Source organism: Coregonus clupeaformis, chromosome 37 (genome assembly GCF_020615455.1).
Source record: "Coregonus clupeaformis isolate EN_2021a chromosome 37, ASM2061545v1, whole genome shotgun sequence".
Classification (NCBI taxonomy): Eukaryota; Metazoa; Chordata; class Actinopteri; order Salmoniformes; family Salmonidae; genus Coregonus; species Coregonus clupeaformis.
This window is the reverse complement of record NC_059228.1, coordinates 24471554-24497840: the sequence shown is the minus strand read 5'-3', so window position 1 is coordinate 24497840 and position 26287 is coordinate 24471554. Positions and strand designations below refer to the sequence as shown.

The following is a 26287-nucleotide window of genomic DNA, read 5'->3' as shown; positions in this document are numbered from 1 at the left end:
AGATAGAATTCGTATCATTGTATCTGTCGCAATATGGTGTCTGTGAGAGCATGGGAAGAGCCATTGAGGCCATCTCCATTTTGAAGTAGTCAATGTTCTTCTACTTCTTATAGGAGTTGGCAAACAGACTGAAAGGATGCATACTGCCACCTAGAGTGGGTTGTTTGAAAAGGTATAAAGCCAAGGTTGGCGATTTACTGCCACCTCCAGTTATGGAATGTTTGATCAGGAGTATCATTCATTGGCTGATCCCTCCTGATGACACAGATGGAATCATGTGATCCTTCCTTAATCCATAGGAAGTCCCACCCAGTTGACTTTTTTTTTTCTCACCAAGTTGACTACTGCAAAATGGTGTAAGTCCTTAAATGGCGCTGCCCGTGCTAAAATTGGATTTTGGGCACAAGAGCCCTCTATCAATCGCAATGGGGGAAAACTAGTATCCTTTATGGGTAAACCCAGTCAGGTAATGCGAAGCATTTGACGAGATGGTGGAAACTGAGGTTTTGTTTGAAACTGGTAGTGAGTCGGGTGAAGATAATAGCACAGAGAGTGAGAATGAGTGGGTTACAGTGGCGAAGATGGGAAACGAGAAGTACAGTTGTGGTGGAAACTAGGAAACCCCTAGACTTGTTTTTAGTCGGAGTGAGGGTATTGGACCAATGCTACCTAGGAAATCCGTTTAACACCTAAAGGAAAATCTGGAATGTGTTGGAGGAACGTGTTGAGTCGGTGAGAGTCACAAGAAGTGGTCTTATTTAGATGTTTCGTATCTGCGGAGCAGAAGAAGCATGTTTTAATGGAGAAAATAAATGAACTTCAACCACACTACTGTACTTTGATGAAGTCCCTCCCTTCTCATATAACATTAGGATTCATGAGATACCCTGTAAGAGCTTTTGTTTTTTAAAAAACCTTCAGTGTCATCAATGCAGAAGATTTGGTCATGTGTCAAATGTGTGCAGACGGGAAGAGTATTGTATGCCAGATGAAGTGAAATGCTGCAATTGTGGTGGCAAACATGAGTCCGAATTCCTGGAGTGCCCTGTTAGGGTGAAGGAGACCGAGGTGGAAAGAGTAACGGGTGTCCAGTGTGTCTCCAATCTGGTGGCGGTTAGAAGAGTGGAATGAGCGAATGGCGGGGAAGAAACAATGGTAGTAGAGCCACCACGAGTTTCTCATCAACCGAGGGATCATGAAATGTTACATGTTAAAAAGGTGGACTTTGTATTATTTATTGGGGGAAAAGGAAGATTACCCTGCCAACTATTAGCCCTCATAAAAAATAAAAACACCACCCCATTCCACTATTTAACACTATCTAATCCTACTCGAGGCCAACGGTCTGGGAAGACAGAACACTACCACTCAACATCCCCTGCAACTCTTCTGCAGTAAAAACTCGCAATCCCAAGTACTTCGTTGCAGCTGCCACCACAACCTCTATTTTCTGTGACTTACGTTCCATTTCTGCAGTACAGTTGACAACCATGGCTATGAATGCTAAGAAACCCACCTTACTGAAGCACATATGTGGTCCTCTGTAGCTCAGCTGGTAGAGCACGGCGCTTGTAACGCCAAGGTAGTGGGTTCGATCCCCGGGACCACCCATACACAAAAATGTATGCACGCATGACTGTGAGTCGCTTTGGATAAAAGCGTCTGCTAAATGGCATATTATTATTATATTCTTCCCATCCATGACTATTGGTCTCTGCCTATTCACAGGAATCCTCTGAGGATCCCTCACTCTGTACCCATCTTCCTCTACCACTCTCTTCACTGCTTCAGCATACAACACTTTCTTTACTACTCTGACCCTGGCAACCTCACCCTGCCTTTCTCTCACCAGACACCTCTGATTTCCAACCCCATGGGCACCCCCATAGCTAACATACACAACTTTCTCTACCGATACTACATATTCCTTCATCTGAGGCTCTGCTACACACTTCTCACATCCAGGAATCTCTCTCCTACACAGTGCTGCCACATGACTATTAGCTTAGCACCTAAAACACTGTAGTATTTTTGGAACAATAGCTCTCATGGGATAACTGACAGATCCTAACTTGATCTTGTAGGGCAAAGACCATTCTCCCCACAAATCTCATTCCCACTGGGCCAGAATCATCCATGTCATCATCGGGATGAGGCACGAACTCGGCAGTCCTCACCGCTGAGACTTCATCCTCACTCTCGTTAGGTTTCATCTCTGAACTACTGGAGCACGTATCTCTCTTTTTGCGCTTGACGCCAGCCTTCCTCACCACACCGCTTCCCTCAACACTCAGCTCTTTCTCTGCGGTCATCACTGCACATGCCACCACAGTTAATTCATCCTCACTCTTGTCACTTTCAATTTCCTTCTGTAGTTCTTCCAAAATAATTTTTCTCAAATTTTGTGCACACATTTGATTACATCCCTGTTAGTGAGCATTTTTCCTTTGCCAAGATAATCCATCCACCTGATAGGTGTGGCATATCAAGAAGCTGATTAAACATCATGATCATTACACAGGTGCACCTTGTGCTGGGGACAATAAAAGGCCACTAAAATGTGCAGTTTGTCACACAACACAATGACACAGATGTTTCAAGTTTTGAAGGAGCCTGCAATTGGCATGCTGACTGCAGGAATGTCCACCAGAGCTGTTGTCAGACAATTTAATGTTAATTTCTCTACCATAATCCGCCTCCAATGTCATTTTAGAGAATTTGGCAGTACATCCAACCGGTCTAACAAACGCAGACCACGTGTAACCATGCCAGCCCAGGACCTCCACATCAGGCTTCTTCACCTGCGGGATAGTCTGAGACCAGCCACCCGGACAGGTGATGAAACTGAGAAGTATTTATGTCTGTAATAAAGCCCTTTTGTGGGGAAAAATTCATTCTGATTGGCTGGGCCTTGCTCCCCAGTGGGTGGGCCTATGCCCTCCCAGGCCCACCTTTGGCTGCGCCCCTGCACAGTCATGTCAAATCCATAGATTAGGGCCTAATTTATTTATTTCAATTGACTGATTTCCTTATATGAACTGTAACTCAGTAAAATCGTTGTGTTTATATTTTTGTTCAGTATAATTGAAGTTTTTTCAGTCTTTTTTTTTCAGTCTGTTTAAGTTCAGTCTTAGGTTCATATATAATTAAATGGCAAATATAAATGTATTGTTTAAGGTAGAAGAGTGGAATGCACTCGTTGCAATTATATATTTTTAATTTATTTAAAAAAATAAGTTCTATAGGTTTTGTGGTATTACCAGTATCTCTCATACCAATTGTAACTTGCCTATTTTCCCACTAAATGTACTTTTAACAATGTATGTTTTTATTTGCATTTGCTAGAGACGCGACCCAGTCGTTTTTTATTTTTGTTCTGTATCTATGGACGCGACCCATTCGTTCGTTATTTTTGTTCTGTATCTATGGACACGACCCAGTCGTTCGTTATTTTTGTTCTGTATCTATGGACACGACCCAGTCGTTCGTACTAAATGTTATATTGCCATACTGGCTGGCAACGTTCTTATTCCTTGCTCGCTAGCTAGCCAACTACGGCTAATTTACAGTTATGTCAAAAAGTTCATCCAGAATAACAGCCAGCAAAGTAGCTGCATTTGCATTTGTTTAAGCTGTTTTCTAATTACATTTATTTTGATACATCCATAACAATGAGCTAATGAGGCGCGATTTCGCCTGGCAAAGAGAAGGCTAGGGGAGGGAATGGTTAGGGGATGTAGCTCAGTTGGTTGTGGGTTCGATTCCCACGGGGGGCCAGTATAAAAAATTAATAAAAATAATGTATGCACTCACTAACTGTAAGTCACTCTGGATAAGAGCGTCTGCTAAATGACTTAAATGTAAATGTATTAGAGAATGTGCTAACTGGTCATGCCACTGTTGTTCAGAGGAGCTAGCCAACAACACAGCTACAGTAACACAATCACTTCAAACTGAAGCTGGAAAGACTGCACATTAGCTGCGTTTCATTGTACCTTTTTTCAATTGATTTTTTTTTGTATATATCCATGAAAATGATGCCAGCTGATTCATGATTTCGACTGGCTGAGAAACGCTGCCTGCCTTTCTGTCTCGTCCGGACTCCCGACACGTTCTATATCGTGGAGCTCCGCCCCATAGGGGAGCTCTGCTCCTATTGGTTTACCCACTGCCCTAAGGCAACATCAGCCTGAGACAAAATTATGCACACACCTGCAGCCAATAGGAGTACAGGTGTCCCTATAAGAGGGGATGCCTCCCCTCAATCAGCCTCCCTTTATCTTCAGCGACTGGACTAGACTGAAGAAGCCAAGAAGAGACGAAGAAAAGACTCAGGACGAAGAAAACGCTGTCGAACTCCAGTCATCGACGTCGTCCTACAATGAGCACACCAGGAGATTTTCCACCCCCAACAGCTCTTTTCAGAGCTCAATGCAGATGCTCCTCCATGGCGGCTGGCGACTCCCACGACCTATGTTTCGTGTGTTTAGGGTCTCAGCATGCCAAAGAGGGCGTCTGCAGTCCCCCTAACTGCGCCTCCTGGGCCCTCCTTTCTATGAAGGAGAGGAAGCAGCGCTGGGCGTTCTTTAGGGAGGATATCCCTCTAGAGGACGTGCTGTCGATTTTAGCCTCTGCTTCAGAGGCGTCATCTGACGGCGCAGACTCAGGAGATGATGGGGACTATGAGGAGGAGGCAGGCATTCCTATGGAACAGTCAGACCCCGTCCCTCATACATTCAAGCCCCCCTTTCCTTTGGTTAGTGAGAGGGCTTGTAGTTCCTATGGCGATGACGACACGGGCTCTGAGAAATCAGAAGCCCTGTCCTTCGCCGCAGCGTCTCTGAGGACAGACTTTCCTGGACTCATTGAGAGAGCTGCCAGACGGTTGGAAATACCGCTGCCCCCTATTCCCTCCACACCGGAGGTTGATTTAATGGAGGGCGGCCCTTATTCCAGGCCAAGAAGAGCGGCAGAGCCATTAGCTCCAGCCATGCCTTCGTTGGCTAAATACGTCGAGGACTCATGGGAGGCACCTTTAGCGGCGCGTTCGCCGGCTAAATCGTACCTCCCATTCACTAGAGCGGAGGGAAGGTTCCAGGGCCAAGCTAGAGGAATCCCCAGGTTAGAGAGCGCCATGGCGGCGTATCTCGTACCGGGTTCGAGTTCATGGCCCTCTTCCAAGAAGGCCACTTTGCCATCTCAGAAGGACCGTCTCACAGCACAGCTGTTAGAGAAGTCCTTCAATTTGGGAGCCCAGGCTGTAGCAGCAGCCAATAACATTGCCCTCTTGGCAGCCGCTCTGTCCCGTTTAACCACGGGTAAGACAGAACTGGAGCCAGAGGAGGTGGAGGAAGCGTCTAGAATCTCTGGCGCCATCCTGCACCTAACACAGGCATCGGCCGTCTGCTTGGGGAGGTCCATGGCCACTTCGGTGGTCGCGGAGCGACACCTCCGGTTGTCCCTGACAACCATGAAAGAGGCAGATAGGACGTCCCTTTTGAACGCCCCCGTCTCTGACGACGGGCTCTTCGGAGTCGCCGTCAAAGACGGAGAGGTGGCTCAACCCACCAGAGGTGCAGAGTTGAACACACACAGAAGGTGAAGGTTAATAAGGTATCAAGGCGCCGCCTTGTGTTACCTCATAGAGACCTCATATTACAGACTCCTAGGAGTATTGTAGTGAGGGGCTCTAATAGCGAATTGCAGTCATCTGGGATGATGACGCAATCGCTTGCTGGGGATGGTGCCCTGTCGCAGGCTGTGGCCTCGGTCAGTGCAATTCAGACCCGTGCTGCGTTCACGGAGGGCAGGAATACGACGGTTACGGATTTAACTGACGTCTCTGCCCCTCCTTCTCTCTCAGAGCGCACTAATGTTTCCTCTCCCTTTCTTGGGAGGCCCGCCTTGGGCTGTTCCACCACCTCAGTGTTGGAGAACAGCGGCGGCAAGGGCCATAGAGGAATACAGGTCCTTCCTACTGAATGTACCACAGCTTCGCGCTCGCCCGCTTTCTCTGCATTGCTGGCAGTGGCAGCGAAGCTGCACCCTCTCACGCTGGCTAGAACAGACGTTGCAGAAGGGTTATGCCCTCCAATTCCATCGGACCCCACCCCCATTCAGAGGAGTGGTGGAGACGGTGATGAAAACGCCCGAAAAAGTGGCCGCTCTGGTTTCAGAGATTACGGAACTTTTGGCGAAGGAGGCGGTCACAGTAGTTCCCCAGGAGCAAAGGAACAAAGGGCTATATTCGCCCTACTTCCTGGTGCCCAAAAAGACGGGGGGAATGAGGCCGATATTGGATTTACGCATTCTCAACGAGAGCGTAACCAAACGGCCCTTTCGAATGCTAACGTCAAAACGTCTGCTGGAATGTGTCCAGAAGGGAGACTTTTGTACGAGCATAGACCTGAAGGACGCGTACTTTCATGTGCCAGTACAGCCGCGTCACAGGAAGTTTCTGCGATTCGCCTTTCAAGGGGTGGCGTACGAATACACGAGGATGCGATTTGGGTACGCCCTGGCACCTCGCACGTTTTCCAAGTGTGTGGAGGCGGCATTGGAACCGTTGCGTTGTCAGGGAATACGGCTACTAGCCTACCTAGACGACCTACTGGTTCTCATCCCGTCAGCAGAGCTGGCGATCACTCACACGACACAGACAGTGATTAATCTCACACGTCTGGGGTATTGGAAAAATTGAATTGAATTGGAAAAAGAGCGCGCCCTGGCCCAGTCATCAGATTGTCTACCTGGGGATACAGCTAGACACTGTAATGATGAGGGCTCGAATTTCAGACCCTCGAAGGGTAGCCTTGTTGCTAGCCCTGAGGAAGTGTCGTCCGAATCACACGGTGACGGCGCTGTCGATCATGTCACTTTTGGGTCTCATGTCGTCAGCCCACTCTGTGGTTCCGCTGGGACTCCTGCACATGCGCAGGATGCAGCGATGGTTCGCCCAACTAAGACTAGACCCAGTGCGTCAACGTCATCGGTTGGTGGTGGTTCCCCTCTCGCTCAGTGCAGATCTGAACTATTGGAGAAACCCGCACGTTCTCACGCACGGAGTCCCGATAGGCAAGGTGTGCTCTTACATTCCAGTGTTCACAGATGTGTCTCTGACTGGATGGGGAGGGACATGTCAGACCCAAGCGATAGGAGGTGTGTGGCCTCTTTCGAGTCGCCACATCAACCTCTTGGAGTTGGAAACGGTTCGACTGGTTCTGACCCACTTCGCGTCCACCCTTCGGGGTCGCGATGTGCTGGTCTGGTAAGACAACCGGACCACAGTAGCCCACATAAATCGCCAGGGAGGAGTCAGGTCTCCTGCTCTCCATCGGGCGGCAGAGGAATTGTGGCTGTGGGCTCACAAGCACCTTCGCTCATTGAGAGCAGCACACATTCCGGGCTACTTGAACGTAGGAGCAGACCTCATGTCGAGACGACGAGTGGTGTCTGCATCCGGACATTGTTCTCAAAATTTGGGAACAGTTCGGGAGAGCCGAGGTGGATCTATTCGCGTCAAGCGTGAACGCGCAATGTCCCCTATGGTTCTCTCTGAGGGAACAGGACGAACCGCCACTGGGAAGAGACACTTTTGCGCACCACCCGTGGCCGAGAGTTCTTCTGTATGCATTCCCTCCGCTGTCCTGCATTCTCCCACTGTTAGCCAGGGTGAGGTCAGGAGGGCTGTCAGTGATATTGATAGCCCCCGATCGCCCAGGGGCTCCTTGGTTTGCGGAGATGAGTCAGATATTGATTGCGCCACCTTGGCCAATTCCACATCGACGGGACGCGTTGTCTCAGGCGGGGGGCACGATAGGGCAGTTGCCCATAATCGGCCAACCACTGAAGGCCTGGCTGCTGAGAGGGACAGGCTAGAGCGCCGTGGGTTATCTGATGCAGTGATCAGGACCATACAGGGTTCACGTGCCAGTTCCACTTCTAAGATGTATGCCAGTAGATGGAATGTGTTTTCACAATGGTGTGTCACACAAGGTGTAGACCCCATGAGCTGTCAGGTTGAGAGTATTCTCTCTTTCCTACAGCTTATGTTTGATAAGCAGAGATCGCCCGCCACTGTCACGATCGTTCATGAACGAGAAGGACCAAGGTGCAGCGTGATATGCATTCATATTTATTAACGACTAAACACTCGACAAAACAACAAACGAAACGTGAAGTCCAAGGTAGCATACAAACACCATACCTTACACAGAACAAGATCCCACAACTAACAGGTGCCAAAAGGCTGCCTAAGTATGGTCCCCAATCAGAGACAACGATCTACAGCTGCCTCTGATTGGGAACCACCCCGGCCAATATAGATCTACACATTCTAGATCTAACAATGAACAAACACAACACGGAATATACACATCCTGACTCAACAAATAAACGTCCCTTGAGTCAGGGTGTGACAGTACCCCCCACCAAAGGTGCGGACTCCGACCGCGCCACATAAACATAACAGGGTAGGGGCCGGGTGGGCATTCCGCCTCGGCGGCGGATCCGGCTCCGGGTGTGACCACCACTTACTCTCCACCTCCCCGTTGCGCCCCTGGTCTGGTCTGGACCTCGACGCGCTGCTTCCCCTCTCCTTCCTCCCATGAAGTACCAAGCCCTGTCTGGACCCTTGTGTGGGAGACCCCGAACCTGGAGAGGGGCTGACGTCTGGGTCTGGACTGGAACCGCTGACTGGAGCTGGAACCGACGACGGTGGATCGAACTGCTCTGGCTCCGGGGTGGAGCCGCTGACCGGAACTGGATCAGGCACCGGTGGAGCGGACTGCTCTGGCTCCGGAGTGGAGCCGCTGACCGGAGCTGGGCTGGACCCCGGTGTAGCGGATTGCTCTGGCTCCGGAGTGGAGCAGCTGACCGGTGCCGGACCAGGCACCGGTGGAACAGGCACGGGCCGTGCCGGACTGGACACACTCTTTGGCTCAGTCTGTACTCAGCGTAGCTGAAGGGAGAACTTGAGCTAGGAGAAGAGGAATGCAGGACTGTGGAGACAGGTCTCCATCAGGTCCGCTTCTGATAGAAGGACATATTTTTGGCATGACTCCTGACTGACAGGTTCAGTACAGTAGAGGGCATGTATTGATCTGCCCACCAGTGATTCACTGGAGTGAGGCGGAATGATGGGGGATAATAGTAGTAACTTGGTTACGATACTATTAGACCGGTCATGACAATTTGACGGAATGTGACGTCATCTATCTGCTTGTTCAGATTAGTATGAATCATGTTCTGGGATCTGCCCACTTATCTCTGGGGTTCCATTGATTGAGTGAGGCGGCCTACCGTGTACACAATGTAGAGTGACACTTTGTGTCATTCCATTAGTGGTCGGTAGTATTGTATCAGGATATTGAGGTACCATCTATCTGCTAGTACAGATTAGTATGGCTTGTATTCTGGTGATCTGCCCACTAGTCATTGGTGTTGCCATTGGACTAGGTGGGGCGGGTCTTTAACCGATGACGCAGTATATTGTGACACTTGTATGGTTACAGTGGTGGCAGTACTGCGGGAATTGGTTGCAGCCATTGCTAGGCCTGACCTTTTCATTTTGATGGGAATTGTTGGGCTCGGCAGGGAGTACATTTTGGAGCGCTACGCTCCGCCTTAAACCAATAGGAGCAGAGCTCCCCTATGGGGCGGAGCTCCACGATATAGAACGATTAGTTACCGGAGTGTAACTCCAGTTCTATGAGTGGAGCGGAGCCCCATAGGACTTAAGGCCCTGCCGACCCTCTCTAGTCTCGCTGAAGATAAATATCTCTGGAGGCTGATTGAGGGGAGGCATCCCCTCTTATAGGGACACCTGTACTCCTATTGGATGCAGGTGTGTGCATAATTTTGTCTCAGGCTGATGCTGCCTTAGGGCAGTGGGTAAACCAATAGGAGCAGAGCTCCCCTATGGGGCTCCGCTCCACTCATAGAACTGGAGTTACACTCCGGTAACTAATCGTTTAATACTATGGGACAGCAGGAGATCGAATTTGAATATTGAAACAATGTTGCAAATGTCGGAGAGACAGACAGCAAGGTTTATACAAATCTCCACTGTTGAAAACTAAATGTTAGTCTAAAAGAAATGTGAGATAATGCTTTTTATAGTGGAGATCAAGTTTATAAAGTGCCTGACAGAGTTGATGAGACAGTGGATTGCGCAGTCAAATGGAACAGTGTAAATAGGCATTTTAACGTCATAGATTTAGCTGGTGGTAATTTGTGGAATAGACACTGGACGGAATGCGGTTTTAACCAATCAGCATTCAGGATTAGACCTTTCCCGTTATATAATATAATATATCCAGTAACGTTACGTTGTCAAGGCAACAAAACCAAACGTTTGCTCCTCCTGTGTTGCATGCTAGTTGTCTTGCACAGCTCCGTTTATTCAGTACATTTCCAGAAATGGATGTATTGGGAAATTTAGAAGTCAGGTAAGTTATAATGCATTGTTTTGTTCGTTTGGTTATGCGTGGTGTATCGTAGTTCACCTAAAATTATGTGTGTTCATTCAGCCACCATAGCAAATGTAGTAGGCAAAAATGCATGGGGAGCTAGCTAGCTATATAGAGCCAGCCAACAAGTAACGTCTTCAGTCACTTATGGTCTGTGGTATTCACAGTGGTTTAGCGAGATAATTAGCTAGCTAGCTAGCTAGATAAATAATGTATCTATATTTTTCATGAGGTTACCTGCCAGACAAACCATTAAAGTTACAGCTGTTATGAATTAGGCTGCCAGCTAACGTTACAGTAACTAACTAAGTTACTAAGTACACTCTTAGAAAAAATAGTTATTCGTCTGTCCAACAATGGTTCTTCAGTCTGTCCTCATAGGATAACAATATTGTTGTTCTAGGTAGAACCCTTTTTGGTTCCAGGTAGGATCATTTTGGGTTTCATGTTCTACATTAAACCCAAAAGGTTTATATCTGGAACCAAAAAGGTTCTACCTGCCTGGAACCAAAAAGCATTCTCCTATGGGGACATCCGAATAACCCGAATAGCACCTTTTTTTCATAAGAGTGTAGGCCAGTTTAGAATGAAGCCTAGCCCCTTACTGATGAGTACCCTAACCTGTGTGTTTTGTTTCTTAGGTGGACTCAGGGTTTGACAAGCCAAAATGTTGAATTTGTTGACAAGAAAACAGCCTGCTACATTTGTGGAAATTACATAGTTTTCCTGAATATAGAGACGAAAATGAGAAGTGTGCTGCAGTGTCCTGGTCGAGGTATTGGTGCCTTCACAGCAAATGGACATTGCAGGACACTTGCATTCTCCAACCATAAACTAAATCCCTCCATATTTGTGTACAACTACCCTGAACTAATGCAGAAAAATGAACTAAAGGGTAAGTCATTATCTGAAACATTGACATTATTAACATGATTGAAGAGTTACATTGCATTAGCTATTCAAAGACTTCCTCCAGTTAGCAATATTGCTATAGCATGTTCTCATTTACAGGAACAGCCCATATAGACTACACATCTCTGGCACTAAGTGATGCTGGTCCTTATTTGGCCTGCTGCTCATCAATACCAGACCATACCATAACAGTATGGTAACTGAAACCACTCCACTTAATATCCTCCTAACACATTCATTTCAATGACCTCTGTTTTGTACATTCACTATTTGTGGTAATACCATTATGCTTTTTTGTAGGAACTGGGAAACTGGGGATCCAATTTGTAACCAACCACAGGCTGGAAAAGACATCACCTCTTTAGTATTTAACCCAATGAACTGGCTCCAGATTTGCGCTTTGAGTGCATCGTCATCCGTTACAGTTTGGAACATTGAGAAGAGTGACAGATTTCATATAATGAAACCAAGGTAATTGAGGTTAATTGTAACTACATAAATGTTGGTGGTTATATCAATAATCACAATTGATACCTACAATAAATGTTATCCTTGTATTCAATTTAAATTGTATGGGTACATTTCATGTGTTATTAATTGATTATTAATTACATTGTTTGTCAATTTGTCAGTGTGATAGATCTCCCTGCGACTGATGGCTGTCTGGTTGAGAGGGAGATTAACCCGTCTCATGTCCCCACTGGAATACTCACCTACTTCGGACCTCAGATGCCCACCTCAGCCATCGCAGGACTTGCAGAAGAAAAGGCAGAAACTTTTGTGGTACTGTCTTCTTAACACCTCTCAACCGCAGGAACTATTTGCACATGTTTTGTCTCACTCTGTACGGAGTAGCCTATGAAGAAAATAAAAATGTGTGCAGTTTTACTCATCCCAATCTCAAAACAAATTCACTCCCTGTTTTCAAAGCCCAAAGAGCACATCAAAACCAGGCTAAGCCCTAGCACCATCTGCTGGACAGCCTCATCAGAGCTCTATGTGGGCTGTCAGGAAGGCCACCTGCTGCAGGTTGACCCAGACTCTCTGGCTGTCTCTGTCCTCTTCAACCCCTCAGGTACACCCTGCTGTCTCATAGCACTCTTTACTCTGGCCCAGGGGACCTGCTGTGCACTGGATCTCACTCCAGCTGAGTATCAGTCAGACACTCATATAGATGTTCATGGGGAACAAAAAATGTACTGACAGTCACCAATTTTAGAAACATTGCCAAAAAGGCTCTTAGGTCATAATCTGTTTCAATACTTGGTTAGAATAATTGTGCACTGACATATCACGTCAATGATCACAATTATATGTGTAGTGTTATATTGCATGTTCATACCAATATGATAAAATGTGTGTGCTTACTATTGTTCAGCTGCAGATGACATTCCTGGGTTCCAGCAGGGTAGCTTCCAGAGCTTAGCCCTGCACAAGGATGGACTGTTTGTGTCAGGAAAGGTAACAATCTCTGCTTCTCACATTGACTGGAGGATGGATACATGATATTCAGTAGTATGAAGTCTGGCTCTTAGAGTTCAACTTACTCAGATGCATTCCCATTTGATCTGTTAAATCACCTATTTAGAGCCAACAACAACATATTCCAAATTTATATCGTTTAAAATAGGCTTTTCTATTCTACAGGAGAATGTGCTACGCTGCTTGAAAATTAAGGGGAACCAAGTGGAGGTTACACAAACTTGGACATTGGAGGAACCAGCCACAACCATAATATATTCTCCAGACTATGAAACACTGCTGTTAACTTCCAGTACAGTGAGTGCATACATTGTACTGTATTATGGATACATATATATTTCTAGGCTCTTGTTATAGTATGCTTTTGTGTTTTCCCAGGGGCGCATCTACAGGTATAAACGATCCCAGTGTGAGAAGGTGGTGAAAGTCCTGGACGTTCTCAGTGGAGACTTTGTGGCAGCAGCTTCACTGTACACCGATAATAATTTATGTGTGGTAAGAGATCATTGATGTCATGTTTAACTGATGTAAATGTTTTGTAATGGATCCTCATTCATAATAATGTTGGCGTTTCTCTCCTCGTTACAGTCAGTGAGGGACTCAGGAGAGTTGCAGCTGTGGTCTCTAGATGCTGGCTTCTGCGTCGGCTCTATATCTCTTCAAGTAAAGGTTAGTAGTCATTAAATTACAATAGTATTAGGGCAGCTATGCTAAATAAAATAGTAATAAGTAGGCGTAGTCAATTGTGAATTTTGCTTGTTACAGTATTTAAGTGAAAAGTCTAATGTAAAGTTCATGGACAATAGAACAATAAAAAAAAGAACATTCAATCAACTACTATTGTGTCTAGGTGACCAGTTTGGCCTGCTGTCCGATTGCTCAATATGTTGCCGTGGGAACAGTGTCGGGGCATGTCCTGTTCATTGAGCTGACCAGGGAGCAGCAGCCCCGTCTGGTGCACAGGGTTCATCTCTACTACACTCCTGTGGACCACCTACTGCAAGTATCTCCAATGGGTTTACTGTTGTTCTTTGTGTTTTGTTTGTCCTTATTGTCAAATGTTAAAGAGCCTTTCTAAGTTATCGGTGTTCTTATAGTAATGTTGGATTTCATATTGTTTTTGGTTTACAGTTTTGATCAAGGAGGAAACTTCCTTATCACTGGTGCCTCGGATGCAAATATATATGTATTGAATGCAAGGGCTTCCAGAGTGTTTGAGGTAATCGGATACACAGGTACATTAATGCTCTACTAAAGTCCATATATGTTTCCCCTGGTATTTCTTTAACTAATTTCAACCCATTACGTTTGATTAAAGCAGTGTTGTTTTCTCCAGGTGCTAAAGGAGCCATCGTGTCCCTGTCCACCCAGTACAGCCGGGACATTAAGCAGGTCAAACTGCTGGCTCTGTGTGCTGGAGAGAAGGACATAGGCCGGGGGGAGGGCAGTCTGCTTACACTGCTCACTCTGCCTGTGCAGGAGCTCACAGGTACTGACTGGGCTGTGTGTGTGTGTGTGCATGTCCACAGAAAGAAACTGTCGTTAATCATCCTGCCTGACTTTGGATCTGTTCCATTTTAATTTCACACCTGTCTCTGTTTGATTCCTGTATTGACATGCTGGAACTGAGATGGAATGGAATGTGTGTGCTGCTGTTGGTTTGCAGGGGCAGGAGTGTGTGCAGACCTGAGAGGATGTCTGTCCAATAATGTCCTACAGAGGTGCACATATGAGGTCCCTCACGCACTCAGCTCCTCTGCCCTGGGAGCCAATAAGATCTTTGGCTACTGCCAAAAGAGGAAAACTCTCCAGAGATTCCAGCTACCTGAGGTAAGGTCCCATGCATTACCTGACTGACTTGTGTTTAAAACCCAAAACATCTTATATCTAACATCTGACCATTTGTTGATGATGATTGGTTTGCTGTTGAGTTTTTCTTAAATTTGACACAATACCAATAACATTTGCATAAACATAACACAGTAAACGTGCCCACTGTGCCATGTCTGTCTCCCAGAGCACAGAAAGGTCCTCTGACCAGGAAGTGGTCCAGTTGACCCCAGAGAAGGAGGTGGATGGTCACCCTATGGGCCCCGCCTCCGTCCTCCTGTCGCCCCACCAGTCTTGGCTGGCCTCAGTGGGCCAAGACGGACTGCTGCGCATCCGGGAGATCTCCAGTCTGGTACGACCTTGTTTCACTTCAGGCTTTGCATGTTATATTGAACATAACATGCAGCTTTATAGAACTCATTTTAAATATACTGAAGAAAAAAACAGTATTGTATTATACATGTATTATTGTTCTTAAGAGAGTGAATCTCAAAAGAGGAAATCTGTGAGAACAAAAGATTGATGGAAACACATTATCTTTGTGTTATAACCACTCATAATGCTATTAACCTGAGTATGTTGTCATTGTCATGTACAGGACCGATATGTTCAGATGCAGTGCCACTCGTGTTGGCTGGGAGGGGTGAGGACAGTGTCCTTTACCTCAGACAGTCAGACATTGATCACTACAGGCCTGAAAGACGGCTCTATGGTCTGTACAAGACTAAGGTAAATCAAAGGGGAAAAGTCTGAATGCAATGCAGCTTTGAACACCAGAGAGCACTGTAGTTCATGTAGATGTGAAATTTGACACCAGTTGGACTTACAGTATTAACATTCAAAGATTATTAGATCATTCTAAAACATTTCACAATTTATACTATAACAAGGAGAACCTTTCTCTCATTATAATGCATTGGACTACTTTTCTTTGTATGACATTTTATTCTCTCTGTGTTCCATGAAGGCTGAAAATGGCCGGTGTTGGCAAAGCGAATGCAGCGACACAGTACAGCCAGTCTATAGCCAAATACCAGGAGAGTGTGATGACATCAGAGAACCCTATTCTCAGTAGGATGGCTGACTGGGACCCAGAGGCCCTGTCCCCTCCTGGGTCAGCAGATCTACATGGAGCAGAGGTAGCCTAGGTTACCATTCATATGTTGGAACAGGTCTCTCTTGAAAAATAGATTTGATCTCAATGAGAAAAACCTGTATAAATAAAGGGGAAGTTGGGGGCATCTTAATTGCGGAGAACGGGCTGGTGGTAATGACTGGAGCGGAATTAGTGGAATGGTATCAAATACATCAAACACATGGTTTCCAGGTGTTTGATGCCATTCCATTTTCTCCATTCCGGCCATTATTATGAGCTGTCCTCCACTCAGCAGCCTCCTGTGATTCATATAGATTTGACATCCTCCATCTTCACTTACGTCTCACTGCGCCAGCTAAATACACCCGAGTTGACGCTATTCACACAGGGCTTGTCCTTTGCATCAGTGTAATGAAAATAATTTCAGATCAATCAAATATTCTGTTGTCAGATATGTGACGTTTCATATTCACACATGAAATTGAGTTCATTTGTTTGTCCTCACCTCCTGTCTTTAGGCCAGTGATAAGCGACAGATAGTTGATTTGACGGAACAGGATGAGAGCTCCACCAACCTACCCTCAGCCACAGCCTCAGACTCCACCTGGCTGGACAACAAGCTGGAAACGGTCAGTAACACTGCTGAAGAGCTTTAGTCACAAAACTTTATTGTATTCAGGGTTTACTGTGTTTTGTATCTCAAAGTCAAGTGTCAAGTCCTATTGACCTATCGTGTGAACAAAGTTTAATCCAACTGAAAGACTGGATGTGATACTTTGTACTCAGCTTCCCCCCAGTACTGATGGGGGAAACATTGATGTTGCCCTTGACAAACCCTTCTATACCTGATTCACAAAACAGCTGTGTTGCTGTTGGCACATTCTTCCTGGGTGATGGCGACATCTTAATGAACTTAATCCGTTGTAGTGTGAAAAGATCTGGCGCAGATTTGGAGCAAGGCAGATAAACATTTAGGAGATTGTAGATAACACCAAACTGATATCAAAGGTTTGGCATTCATTGTGTTGTGGGTTTGTACATTCTAGTTCACAGTTGGTAAGATAACATGAAACAGCCATAGTTGGGTACCGTTCAGCCACTGTGCCATCACCTGCTTTATTATTTGTGTGGTGATGTGTTTGATTCCATTCAAGTCCCATCATGTTGAGTATTGAAGGATTTAGTAGGGTGTAATTTGATATCTGATGTATTGTGAAATATATGATAACAGTTCTGGTGAAAGTCAGTGTTGACAGATATGCTGGCAAAACAATGTACTGTTTTTCAGGTAGTCCTGATAAATGTATCCACTGATATGCTTTGAGTATGGGGGCACTAAACAGAACACCAAATTGTCCTCAGACAATACACACATCTTGCTACTACCACTATACTGTCCACAGGTTATCAATGAGGAGATCCAGCAGTTTTCACAGACGAAGAAAAGCCTGAGGAAAAATATCAAACAGTTGCGTGACACAGTAAGCAGAGCTCTCATCCTGTTTTTAAAAACTTTTCTTTATGAATCATGCATAAGTGTAAAATTAGACACAATATAATCAAAATGCTAATGGCTAATGTGACCATGTCGTCGGCCCCAGATCCAGGCGATGATGCGTGAGAACGAGACGCTGCCTGACATGGAGAAGCTGGAGCAGCAGGAGTTCAACCTGGATGTAGATGAGCAAAAGAGACTGCAGGCTGAGGGGGAGCAGGAGGTCACCAGGGTAAAACACACACACACACTCACGCACACTCACACACACATACACACACACACAGAGAGTGAGATAGTATTCTTAATGACTCCCTTTCAGGTCCGAAATGAGATTGAGTTGGAGAACCTAGCCAAGTGCTACCTGCGTGATGTCCTTAAGAGAGAATGCTGGGATTCCATGAAGGTCAAAGGGCAAGCTATCAAGGTAACTTGAGTCCACAACCAAAATGGAGATGGTTTTCAAAGGTGCAGCAACAGATATATTTTGAGACTGTGTGTTTTGTTGGCTTTACCTTAGGCCTTCCACTCTGAACACGAGGTGAAGAACTACCCCATGAAGGAGCGGACACAGCAGGAGCTGGATGAACTTCATCGAGTGGAGAGTGTGAGGAAGATTGAACGGGCTGACAGTAATGTGAGTTCGAATGGGCTGTATGTCCCTTTAGTCACAATGCAATTGCTAGAGATTTTGCCAATTTTGCACACCTTCATTGGCAATAGCCCCAAGCAATATGTTTAGTTTATCACATGCCACTCATCCTCTGCCCAAACACCCTAGCTCCAGCAGGAGATTCTAGAGAAGAAGAGCAAGACCACGACGGAAGAAGAGGAGGAGGAGGAAGGCCGTGAGATGGAGAGTGCTTCCCTCACAGGTAGCCTCAGTGCCCAGTATGGAGGCTCAAACCCCTACCTCTACAATCAGTTCAACCTGCATATCAGAGAGCAGAAGATCAACCAGATCACTTTGCTACAGGTAAACAAACAGTTTGGCAATATGTACTAGGATTTTAATAACCAATGTATACATATTCAGCATTTAAAGGGCAATTCCACCACTTTTCAACCTCATATTCATTATCTCCAACACATACCAGTGTCTACATATGTGAAAACTGCATTTCTATGCTCTGTGGTTGAAAAGATAAGAAGAAAGGTTCTTAAAAAATCCAGGGTAGGATTAAAAGTAAAAAAAACTATGATTTTCAAGACCTGTAACAAGTTTATTTTTGACAGAGGCAGGGTATTTTCTTGCTCCCCATGTCACCATGAATCTCAGTGTTTGAAAATCATACTTTTTTGATGATGTCATCTTTTGATGTCATCAGGTATAACTTTTTTACTTGATATAATTTTACTACAAAACATAGAAACACACCGTTTTCACATATGTAGACACTGGTATTGTGCTGGATATAATGAATATGAGGTTGAAAAGTGGTGGAATTGCCCTTTAATGATACGTATTATTATTTCGCATTTAATAACCAAATTTAGTTTAGCTAAGTATTTCACCAAATTGTTTATAACAGCCTCCTTCTCCATTTGACCTCTCACCTTCACTCACACACTAGGATGTGATCTACAAAGTGAAGACAGCCTTTAACACAGACTTTAAGGGGGTGCACAAGCAGAAGGAGCAGGAGATCAACCGAGTGAAAGATAAGAATCGACGCATCATGGAGATCATGTCAGAGCTGGACCTGAAGAGGAAGCTGTGGGAGCCCAGCCTGTCTGACAACGAGCAGCCAGAGAGGGCACTGTCTGTGGAGGACTCTGAGGTTACACTTGAAACTGTTTTTTTTGTTATTAACCTACTTTAATGGTTTGGATTTCCATCAAAACACAAGTTACTGCACATCAAATTATGACTTATGAATCCGTCTCCAGATTCAATTTGAAAAGTACCTCACCCCAGAGCAGAGAAAAAAAGAGGAGGAGAAGAGGAAAGCGGAGGAACAAAGACGGCAGGCGGCCAAGGCACTGTATCACTAGCTTCCTACCTTTCCCTCTCCCAAATCAATCTTTCCCATCTCCCACTTATTAAATGTTTACTCTTAGGGATCATTCTAACAGCCGATAAACCATTACTAACCCAAGCAAGGTCTTACTCACTAACTGATCAATTGTGAAAACTGTGAGCTGTTTTCTTAATAAAAATACAGTGTGAATTGATGTTATTCACTTGGGTCCCCATTGAAACGGACATTCTGGTTCTCCTTTTTTTCTTAGAGTGACAATATCAGAGAGAGAGCTCTGGATGAAATGATGGGTGGAGTACTCGAGCTAAAAAAAGAGGACATCTTGAGAATGGTATGGTGGTGGTCAAAATGAACAAATCTGAAATATATATATGAATTGAATATCCAATATTAATTAACATTTAATACATCTACAGTTAACATGATAAACATTTATTAAACGTGATTGTCCTGAAGAAAGGTATTTGAATTACAGATTGTAGAGAATGTGTTTGAATGTATTTTCTGACCCTGTGCTTTTCTACATGCAGGACGTGCCTCAGCCTGAGTTCATTGTATCCAAACCGGACATTCAGTGGACAGAGGAAGAGAAAAAGATCTATAAAGAGTATGAGAAGAAAGCCAAAGAACTGAGCGAGGAACAGGAGAAGTACAGAAAGGTGGGATTTTTTTGTGAAAACGTCTGCTTTTCAATGTTGTATTCAAAATAAATATACCATCATAATAGGACCCTGACTTTATATACTACACATGTTCAGTTGCCATTCTTGTTCCAGACTCTGGAAGCTGAAATGAAGAAACTACAGACGTCCATCATGGACACCACTCAGGGGTTTGATGAAACCTTGACCAAGCTCTTTGAGAGGAAGGTGAAATCTGAGATGGTTATATACCAGGTAAGACAGCACATACACACACACACACAGAGATCAAGTTGGATTTAATGAAACAAATATACAGTACATTCCATATACCATTGTTGTTTTCTTGCTATGTTGTTTTGTAGGAAGAGCTCAAGATTACCAATCTAGTTCACTCCATTCTGATAGAGGAGGAGGTTTGCAATAGAGAGAGAGAGCTCAGCCTCAAGCTAGAAAAAAAAAGGGTCTACAAGGTGAGATGTCATTATATTCATGCCAGTGGAGGCTGTTGGGAGGAGCTATAGGAGGACGGGCTCATTGTAATGGCTGGAATGGGATCAATGGAACGGAGTCAAACTTGTGGTTTCCATATGTTTGATACCGTTCCATTCAAGCCTTTACAATGAGCCCACCCTCCTATAGCTCCTCCCACCAGCCTCCTCTGATTCATGCTCTATTTGCTAAGTATCTTTCTCATGGAGAAGGGATTTACAATGGTTGGGTTCACAGGAGGTTGGTGGCACCTTAATTGGGGAGGACAGGCTTGTGGTAATGGCTGGAGCGGAGTGAGTGGAATGGTATCCAACACATGGTTTCCATGTGTTGGATGCCATTCCATTCGGACAATTCCGGACATTATTATGAGCCGTCCTCCCCTCAGCAGCCTCCTGTGGTTGGGTTAGAGATAATTTTGTGTTAGCTATGCATATCTGTATTATATAAAACCATATTATTACACATTCCAGTAAGATATTATCATGTTGCTCTGTCTTAGACTGATGTGTTTTGCAAGCGCTAACATGTGTGGCATCTTAATCGGTTTGCCTTCAAGACTGTTTTTGTGACTTCCTGTACTTTGCGTTCCCATCTCTTAACATCCCTTATTCTCCTGACAGAATGAGATTGGAGAAGAGCTTAAGAAGCACAAAGAGGATGTAGAAATGTTCCGGGAGACCTACGACAATGTTGTGGCCGAGGACAAAGTACGACTGGCAGTAGCACGTCTACTATCTAATGTCAGATACTGTTCTACACTTGTTCTTGGGTACTATCTGACATATTGTGTATCCCTAGCTTCTTGACAGGGGATTCAGGAAGGAGTTCTTTGATGTCCCAGGCCATGTTGTTGATCAGCTGTACAAGCTATACAAGCGCAGACCCAGGTACCGCATAAAAAAGAGAAAGGAGTACAATGTCATAGTATCTTCAATACATACTGTACATACAGTTAAGTTGCCATTCAGGTTTTTAGAAGAGGGTGCAACATCCCAGTACACTCTTGCCCAGGGTCCAGAGGATGAGGACCCAGGCAGACAACAGTACCAGCCCCTTTAAAGAGCAGCCCCTGCCGGGCCCAGTGGCAGCAGAGGGTCTCTGTCAGATGATGAAGGCCATGGAGGAGCTGGACGCTCCAGAGAACATGCCTGAAAGCCTAGACCCGTCTGTGTGGGAGAGGTTCTGCCTGGCCCGCAGAGCCAAAGTTGAGAGTGAGCAGCAGGTAATGGAAAACCAGCCAGGGGACAAGTGAGGTAGTCTGAGGAAATGTTAGTGGCAGTATATACATTTCCTCGTCATTAATGTTCTCCAACACCTTGAAACCTACAGTATATTTAATAGAATATATAAACCTACTTTACTTACTGGGTAAAGTGTTATGTAACGCAGGATACATACAGAATGTGGAACAGAGAATGAGAGATTGGATCCAGTTAATTATCCCATTTTGTGGAACATAGTAGTTCTAGTTCATTTCCCTTTCTTTGTTATTTCAAAGTCATCTTTTGTGTCGTGTCCTCTTCAGGTGAAAGTTAAGGCTTTGACTCTGGCTGAAATGCAAGCTTTTCTGCAGAAGAGGACCGATGAGGATGAGAGTGCAAGACTGGAAATGAAAAGTCTCATGGATGATATCAATGGGTAAGAGTGTCATACCGTGAGAGTACATCAATTATATTCTTAAAAGCACAGTACATTTTCCACTAAACACAGAAATGTTTCCGCCCCATTAATCTTTTGAACACTTTACAGGTGTAGTCTCTTTTAACAGCTGTGTGTCTGAGCGCCAATAAGCTTTGCACACAAGGCTAATTCAGGAGTGATTCATTGACAGCTCATGGTCTTTAAATTCTTGATGTCCCCAGGCTACGAGAGGAGAAGATGCGTTTCCGCCTGGACATAATGGTTCAGATCCTGATCAAGCAGGGCCAGGTGGAGGTGGAGAATGGAGACTTCATTGCTGACTACTCTGACTCTCTGCTGCTCCATAAGAGTGTGGTGGAGGACCTCAACGGGACCATCAGGGTGAGACCCATAGACATTCGTTATTCATTTACCTGAGCAGAGTCCTGCTAACACTGTAGCATAAGTTTAACATTTGTAAATGGGGAAAACAAGGCAAAATGGGTCATAAGGAACTCCTCCACCGATGAGATGCATAGGTCCTAGGCTATGTATTGACCTGTGCTCCTCTGTCAGGCTCTGGGAGAGCAGAAGATAGCCAGCATGGTGGAGTGCAAGGACTTCCGTAAGGGCATCATCCAGCAGGAGTGGGAGCACAAGAGGATGAGGATGCAGAAGGAGGACCTGAACAACAAAGCCAGGGACATCCAGATGCTGCGCGTCTCTCAGGAGCTGCAGGAGGTACGCTAAGGCTTACCATGGGAGATGTCTCCCTGGAAAAATAGTTTTAATTGCAAAGGCATCCATGTGATAGAAACCTGTGGTCTGGTTAGCTCAGCTGGTTTGAGCAAAATGCTAGCAACACCAAAGTTGCAGGTACAGTACATGTATGAACCCTCTATAGGCCACAATACTTCTCATTGGCTGTAATGTAGGTTACTCTGGAAAAGTGCGTCTGCAGTGTAACAAAATGTAAAATACCTGCATTGCCTCTTCCACATGGCCAAAAACCATTGACATATGAAAAATACCCTGAACCACTACACCTGTTTTTGATATAAAATGATCAACCTGCTTTTTTGTTCTGACATTTGACAGTGAGAGCTTTGTATCCGTCGGGGGACGTAAACGTTATCTAGAATCAAATCAAAAATGTTTTTCCACACAAATTTAGAGATCATTATTTAACAAAGCTTTTTTTCCCCCCAGTATCTCAGTGAGACGGATCATGACAACCGCATGTCAAAGCAGGTTTCAACTCTGGAGAAAACAATAACATTACAGGAAAAGGTAATGTGAACAGAGTTAATATAATATCATAGATTACATATTAATTTCACTGAATTGTCAACAAATGTATTAAAGTGCTAACATATCAGCTATAATGCTTTTGTGTATTTCAAAGACTCACCAAAAGAATGTGCTGAAATGTAAGAAGTTGATCAAGCAGCTGAACAGACAGGCAGCAATGAAGGCAGCGAAGAATACTGCTCTGGATGAGCAGCTGACCAACATGCAAGTGACTGTGGCTGAGAGGAGACACATCTATGAAGCCATAGGTACTGTAAATTTCACTGCAGTAGATGTTTACATAATTTTAGGTACATCATTACTTCAGTTGTGATGTTATCAGTAGCTTTATAGGTATCACTGTGTACATGTGGTGGATATTGTTCCATTGGATTGTTGTTTTTAACCCCTAACTGGCCCCTTGATGCCTCATTTCATATAACACTTCCACTGAATCATCTAATGAACTGTGATGCTATTTGCTGCTCTGCTCAGCCATGGAGGAGAACCAGGAGAGTGAGGCAGAGGAGAGGTACCAGGAGATCATCCAGAGGAAGAAGCTGGTGGATCTAGCCAGGGCCCAGGCTGAGGAGGTGGCTATCCTCAGGGCAGAGGTGGAACGCATGAGGATGAAGTCCTTCCCCACTCTCGCTCAGCTAAAACATAACTGAGAAGCTTTAAGAAACACTTTTTATTTACATTCTTTGTTTAACAAAACGTCACAACACGAAAACAGATTTTAATCTTGAAATACAGAACTCAAATAAAATAAATTACTATGGTAGGTAACAGTATGAAATTAAACTGATGAAATGGCAAATGAATGTTATTTTTCCACTCTAATGACTTGTGGAGCATAGTAAGTTTAGAGTGAAAAACATTGAGTACATAAGATTATTGAATCTAGAATATTCAACGAAGGCAGGAAATCTGCATGATAAATCATCTGATGAGTTCAACAATTAATATTCTTTGTGACGACATGAACAGAAGGCATGTGGGTCTATGCATTGGTGAAGTCCTCTTCTGTGCGGTCAAAGTGAAGTATCCTGTCCTCTAGACCAAAGAGGTCGATTAGCTGGGAGATGCTGGCTTTCCTGCCATCTATGGGGAGATCTGACTGGAGCTCATACAACGCAGCCTGACTACAACTCCGCCACTTGTCAATCAAAACTCTCAACTGTGCCAGGTCATTCTAGAGAGCAGTGAGAGATGGGAAATACAATAAACATTAGTGCTTGAATATTCACAACCAACTATACCAAATTTTTTGTACCATGAGAACACCTATGTCATTTAGCATTTTCGTTGAGGAGTTACCTTGCTTCTGTACATTTTCACCATCTTCAGTCTACGTAGAGTCTCTGTCCTTTCTTTAACCTCTCTCTTCAGTTGGTCTCCTAGTTGTAGCAAGTCTGTAGGAGTAGGTTGAGCTGATTCAGGCATGGGGCAAGGTACCCCAGCCCTTCTAGTCTCTGGACATTTACTGGGTGTGGTATCATTTCTGTTGATGTCAATATTCTTCTGTCTGTCTGTTTTGGCACCATGCTCTGTCTTTTTGTCTGCTGTTGAGGGTAGTTTGTCATCTTCGTCAATGTTAAGACGTTTGGCCACGGAAACAGGAGAGGTGAAGGAACGTCTTGATCTTTTTAGTCTTTCCTTCAGAGAAGAACTCATCTGCTGTTTTGGCTGAGAGAGAAAATGTGACACTTGTGAATTTTTCTTTATCTAGGCAAGTCAGTTAAGAACAAATTCTTATTTACAATGACGGCCTACACCGGCCAAACCCGGAAGACGCTGGGTCAATTGTGCGCTGCCCTACGGGACTCCCAATCACGACCGGATGTGATACAGCCTGGAATCGAACCAGGGGGTCTGTAGTGACGCCTCAAGCACTGAAATGCAGTGCCTTAGACCACTGTGCCACTCGGGAGCCCAAGTGAATGACACTGAACAACTGCTAGAATCATGCCATAGGCCCATTATTGAATACGAAAAGGCAATTTAGAAAGACATCACACGTTAAATATGTATGTTGTTAAAGGGGTTTGACAGAAACGTTAAGAAATAGTATCTAACTAACTATATACTGTAGCTATCTTTGTATGAAGTGTATTCAGTACAATTAGAGGGGTTTGAAACAAATGAGATTAGCTACTGGCTGCTACATAGATTAGCTAGGTAGCTACTTTGCTAGCTAGATTTCACTGTAAATTACATTGCAAACATGCCTGGTTCTGGTAGACCGTCCTTACCTTTCGCACACTAACGTTACTGGATTCACATGGGCTTGATTTTAAATAGCAGGGTGTACCGTACACAGATTTTGATTTGGTTGTCTTCGGTGTGGTCTCCATTTCTTTAATTACAACAAGCTACATCCATAGAAACAACGCTTAGGTTACAAATTGGCCTCACGGAAGTTCTTCACAAGGTGAGCTTGCTAATAACCTAGCTAACGTAGCAGGCATAAAATAAACTCACTAACAACAACAAGCTCATGCAAACCTCCAAGTTTTATTGGTCGTCACTAGTTACTAAAGTCATAAACCCCGAATATTTCTACAATTTATCTTCTTAAAATCGGATTTTAAAACTAATCTTAACCACACTGCTAACCTTATACATAACACTAACCTTTAATTGAAACCAAAAAGCACATGGTTGTTATCATGAATCTTTACGATATAGTGAATTTGGACTTTGTGGCTGTGGTAATTAACGGGAAACGTTTTCATTGGTTGAAAGTTAGACTACTAATTTCCTGCTGAGAAGAAAATAACTATGGGAGTTGTAGTATATCAATCCTAAAACATGACGTCTGTTATTTTCCAGATGATTTTAGTAGCCCAGGCTTTCAACAGGTTGTTGCAATTATGTTCAGCTCAACAAACACATTTTAATTTCCTCCCTATTAAAGGATTTAATCATTAATCTCAAATATGGCCTCATATGGTTTGCAATTCGTGAGAGCT

The 26287-nt window shown here is 44.6% G+C and overlaps 2 protein-coding genes across 5 annotated transcripts; one reads left to right on the top strand and one right to left on the bottom strand.

The window, feature by feature from the left end:
• The first annotated feature begins 10347 nt into the window (after positions 1-10347).
• cfap43 (cilia and flagella associated protein 43) lies at positions 10348-23996 on the top strand. Of its 3 annotated transcripts, none has more exons than XM_041866712.2 (38): positions 10348-10448; positions 11111-11364; positions 11481-11577; positions 11682-11852; positions 12014-12164; positions 12312-12456; positions 12760-12842; positions 13029-13160; positions 13242-13358; positions 13452-13532; positions 13714-13862; positions 13995-14098; positions 14200-14352; positions 14530-14693; positions 14881-15045; positions 15292-15422; positions 15661-15832; positions 16308-16418; positions 17193-17270; positions 17391-17516; positions 17607-17711; positions 17805-17921; positions 18066-18260; positions 18859-19065; positions 19175-19264; positions 19517-19597; positions 19797-19925; positions 20043-20162; positions 20273-20380; positions 21023-21109; positions 21201-21289; positions 21414-21624; positions 21928-22040; positions 22265-22424; positions 22599-22763; positions 23232-23312; positions 23428-23581; positions 23808-23996. In XM_041866712.2, exons 1-38 carry the CDS (start codon positions 10420-10422, stop codon positions 23981-23983), a joined length of 5001 nt encoding a protein of 1666 aa, XP_041722646.1. In that variant the 5' UTR covers positions 10348-10419; the 3' UTR covers positions 23984-23996. The 3 variants fall into 3 exon arrangements, with proteins under 3 accessions (XP_041722646.1, XP_041722645.1, XP_041722647.1); XM_041866711.2 differs by having other exon boundaries at positions 21399-21624; XM_041866713.1 differs by lacking the exons at positions 21928-22040; positions 22265-22424; positions 22599-22763; ... (1 more) ...; positions 23428-23581; positions 23808-23996 and having other exon boundaries at positions 21371-21560.
• On the bottom strand, positions 23989-26032 carry sfr1 (SWI5-dependent homologous recombination repair protein 1). 2 transcript variants are annotated; one of them, XM_041866714.1, is made up of 4 exons: positions 25950-26020; positions 25568-25687; positions 24633-25001; positions 23989-24507 (listed from the first exon to the last, which is right to left on the bottom strand). In XM_041866714.1, exons 2-4 carry the CDS (start codon positions 25667-25669, stop codon positions 24316-24318), a joined length of 663 nt encoding a protein of 220 aa, XP_041722648.1. In that variant the 5' UTR covers positions 25670-25687; positions 25950-26020; the 3' UTR covers positions 23989-24315. The 2 variants fall into 2 exon arrangements, with proteins under 2 accessions (XP_041722648.1, XP_041722649.1); XM_041866715.1 differs by lacking the exon at positions 25568-25687 and having other exon boundaries at positions 25950-26032.
• Positions 26033-26287: the final 255 nt, after the last annotated feature.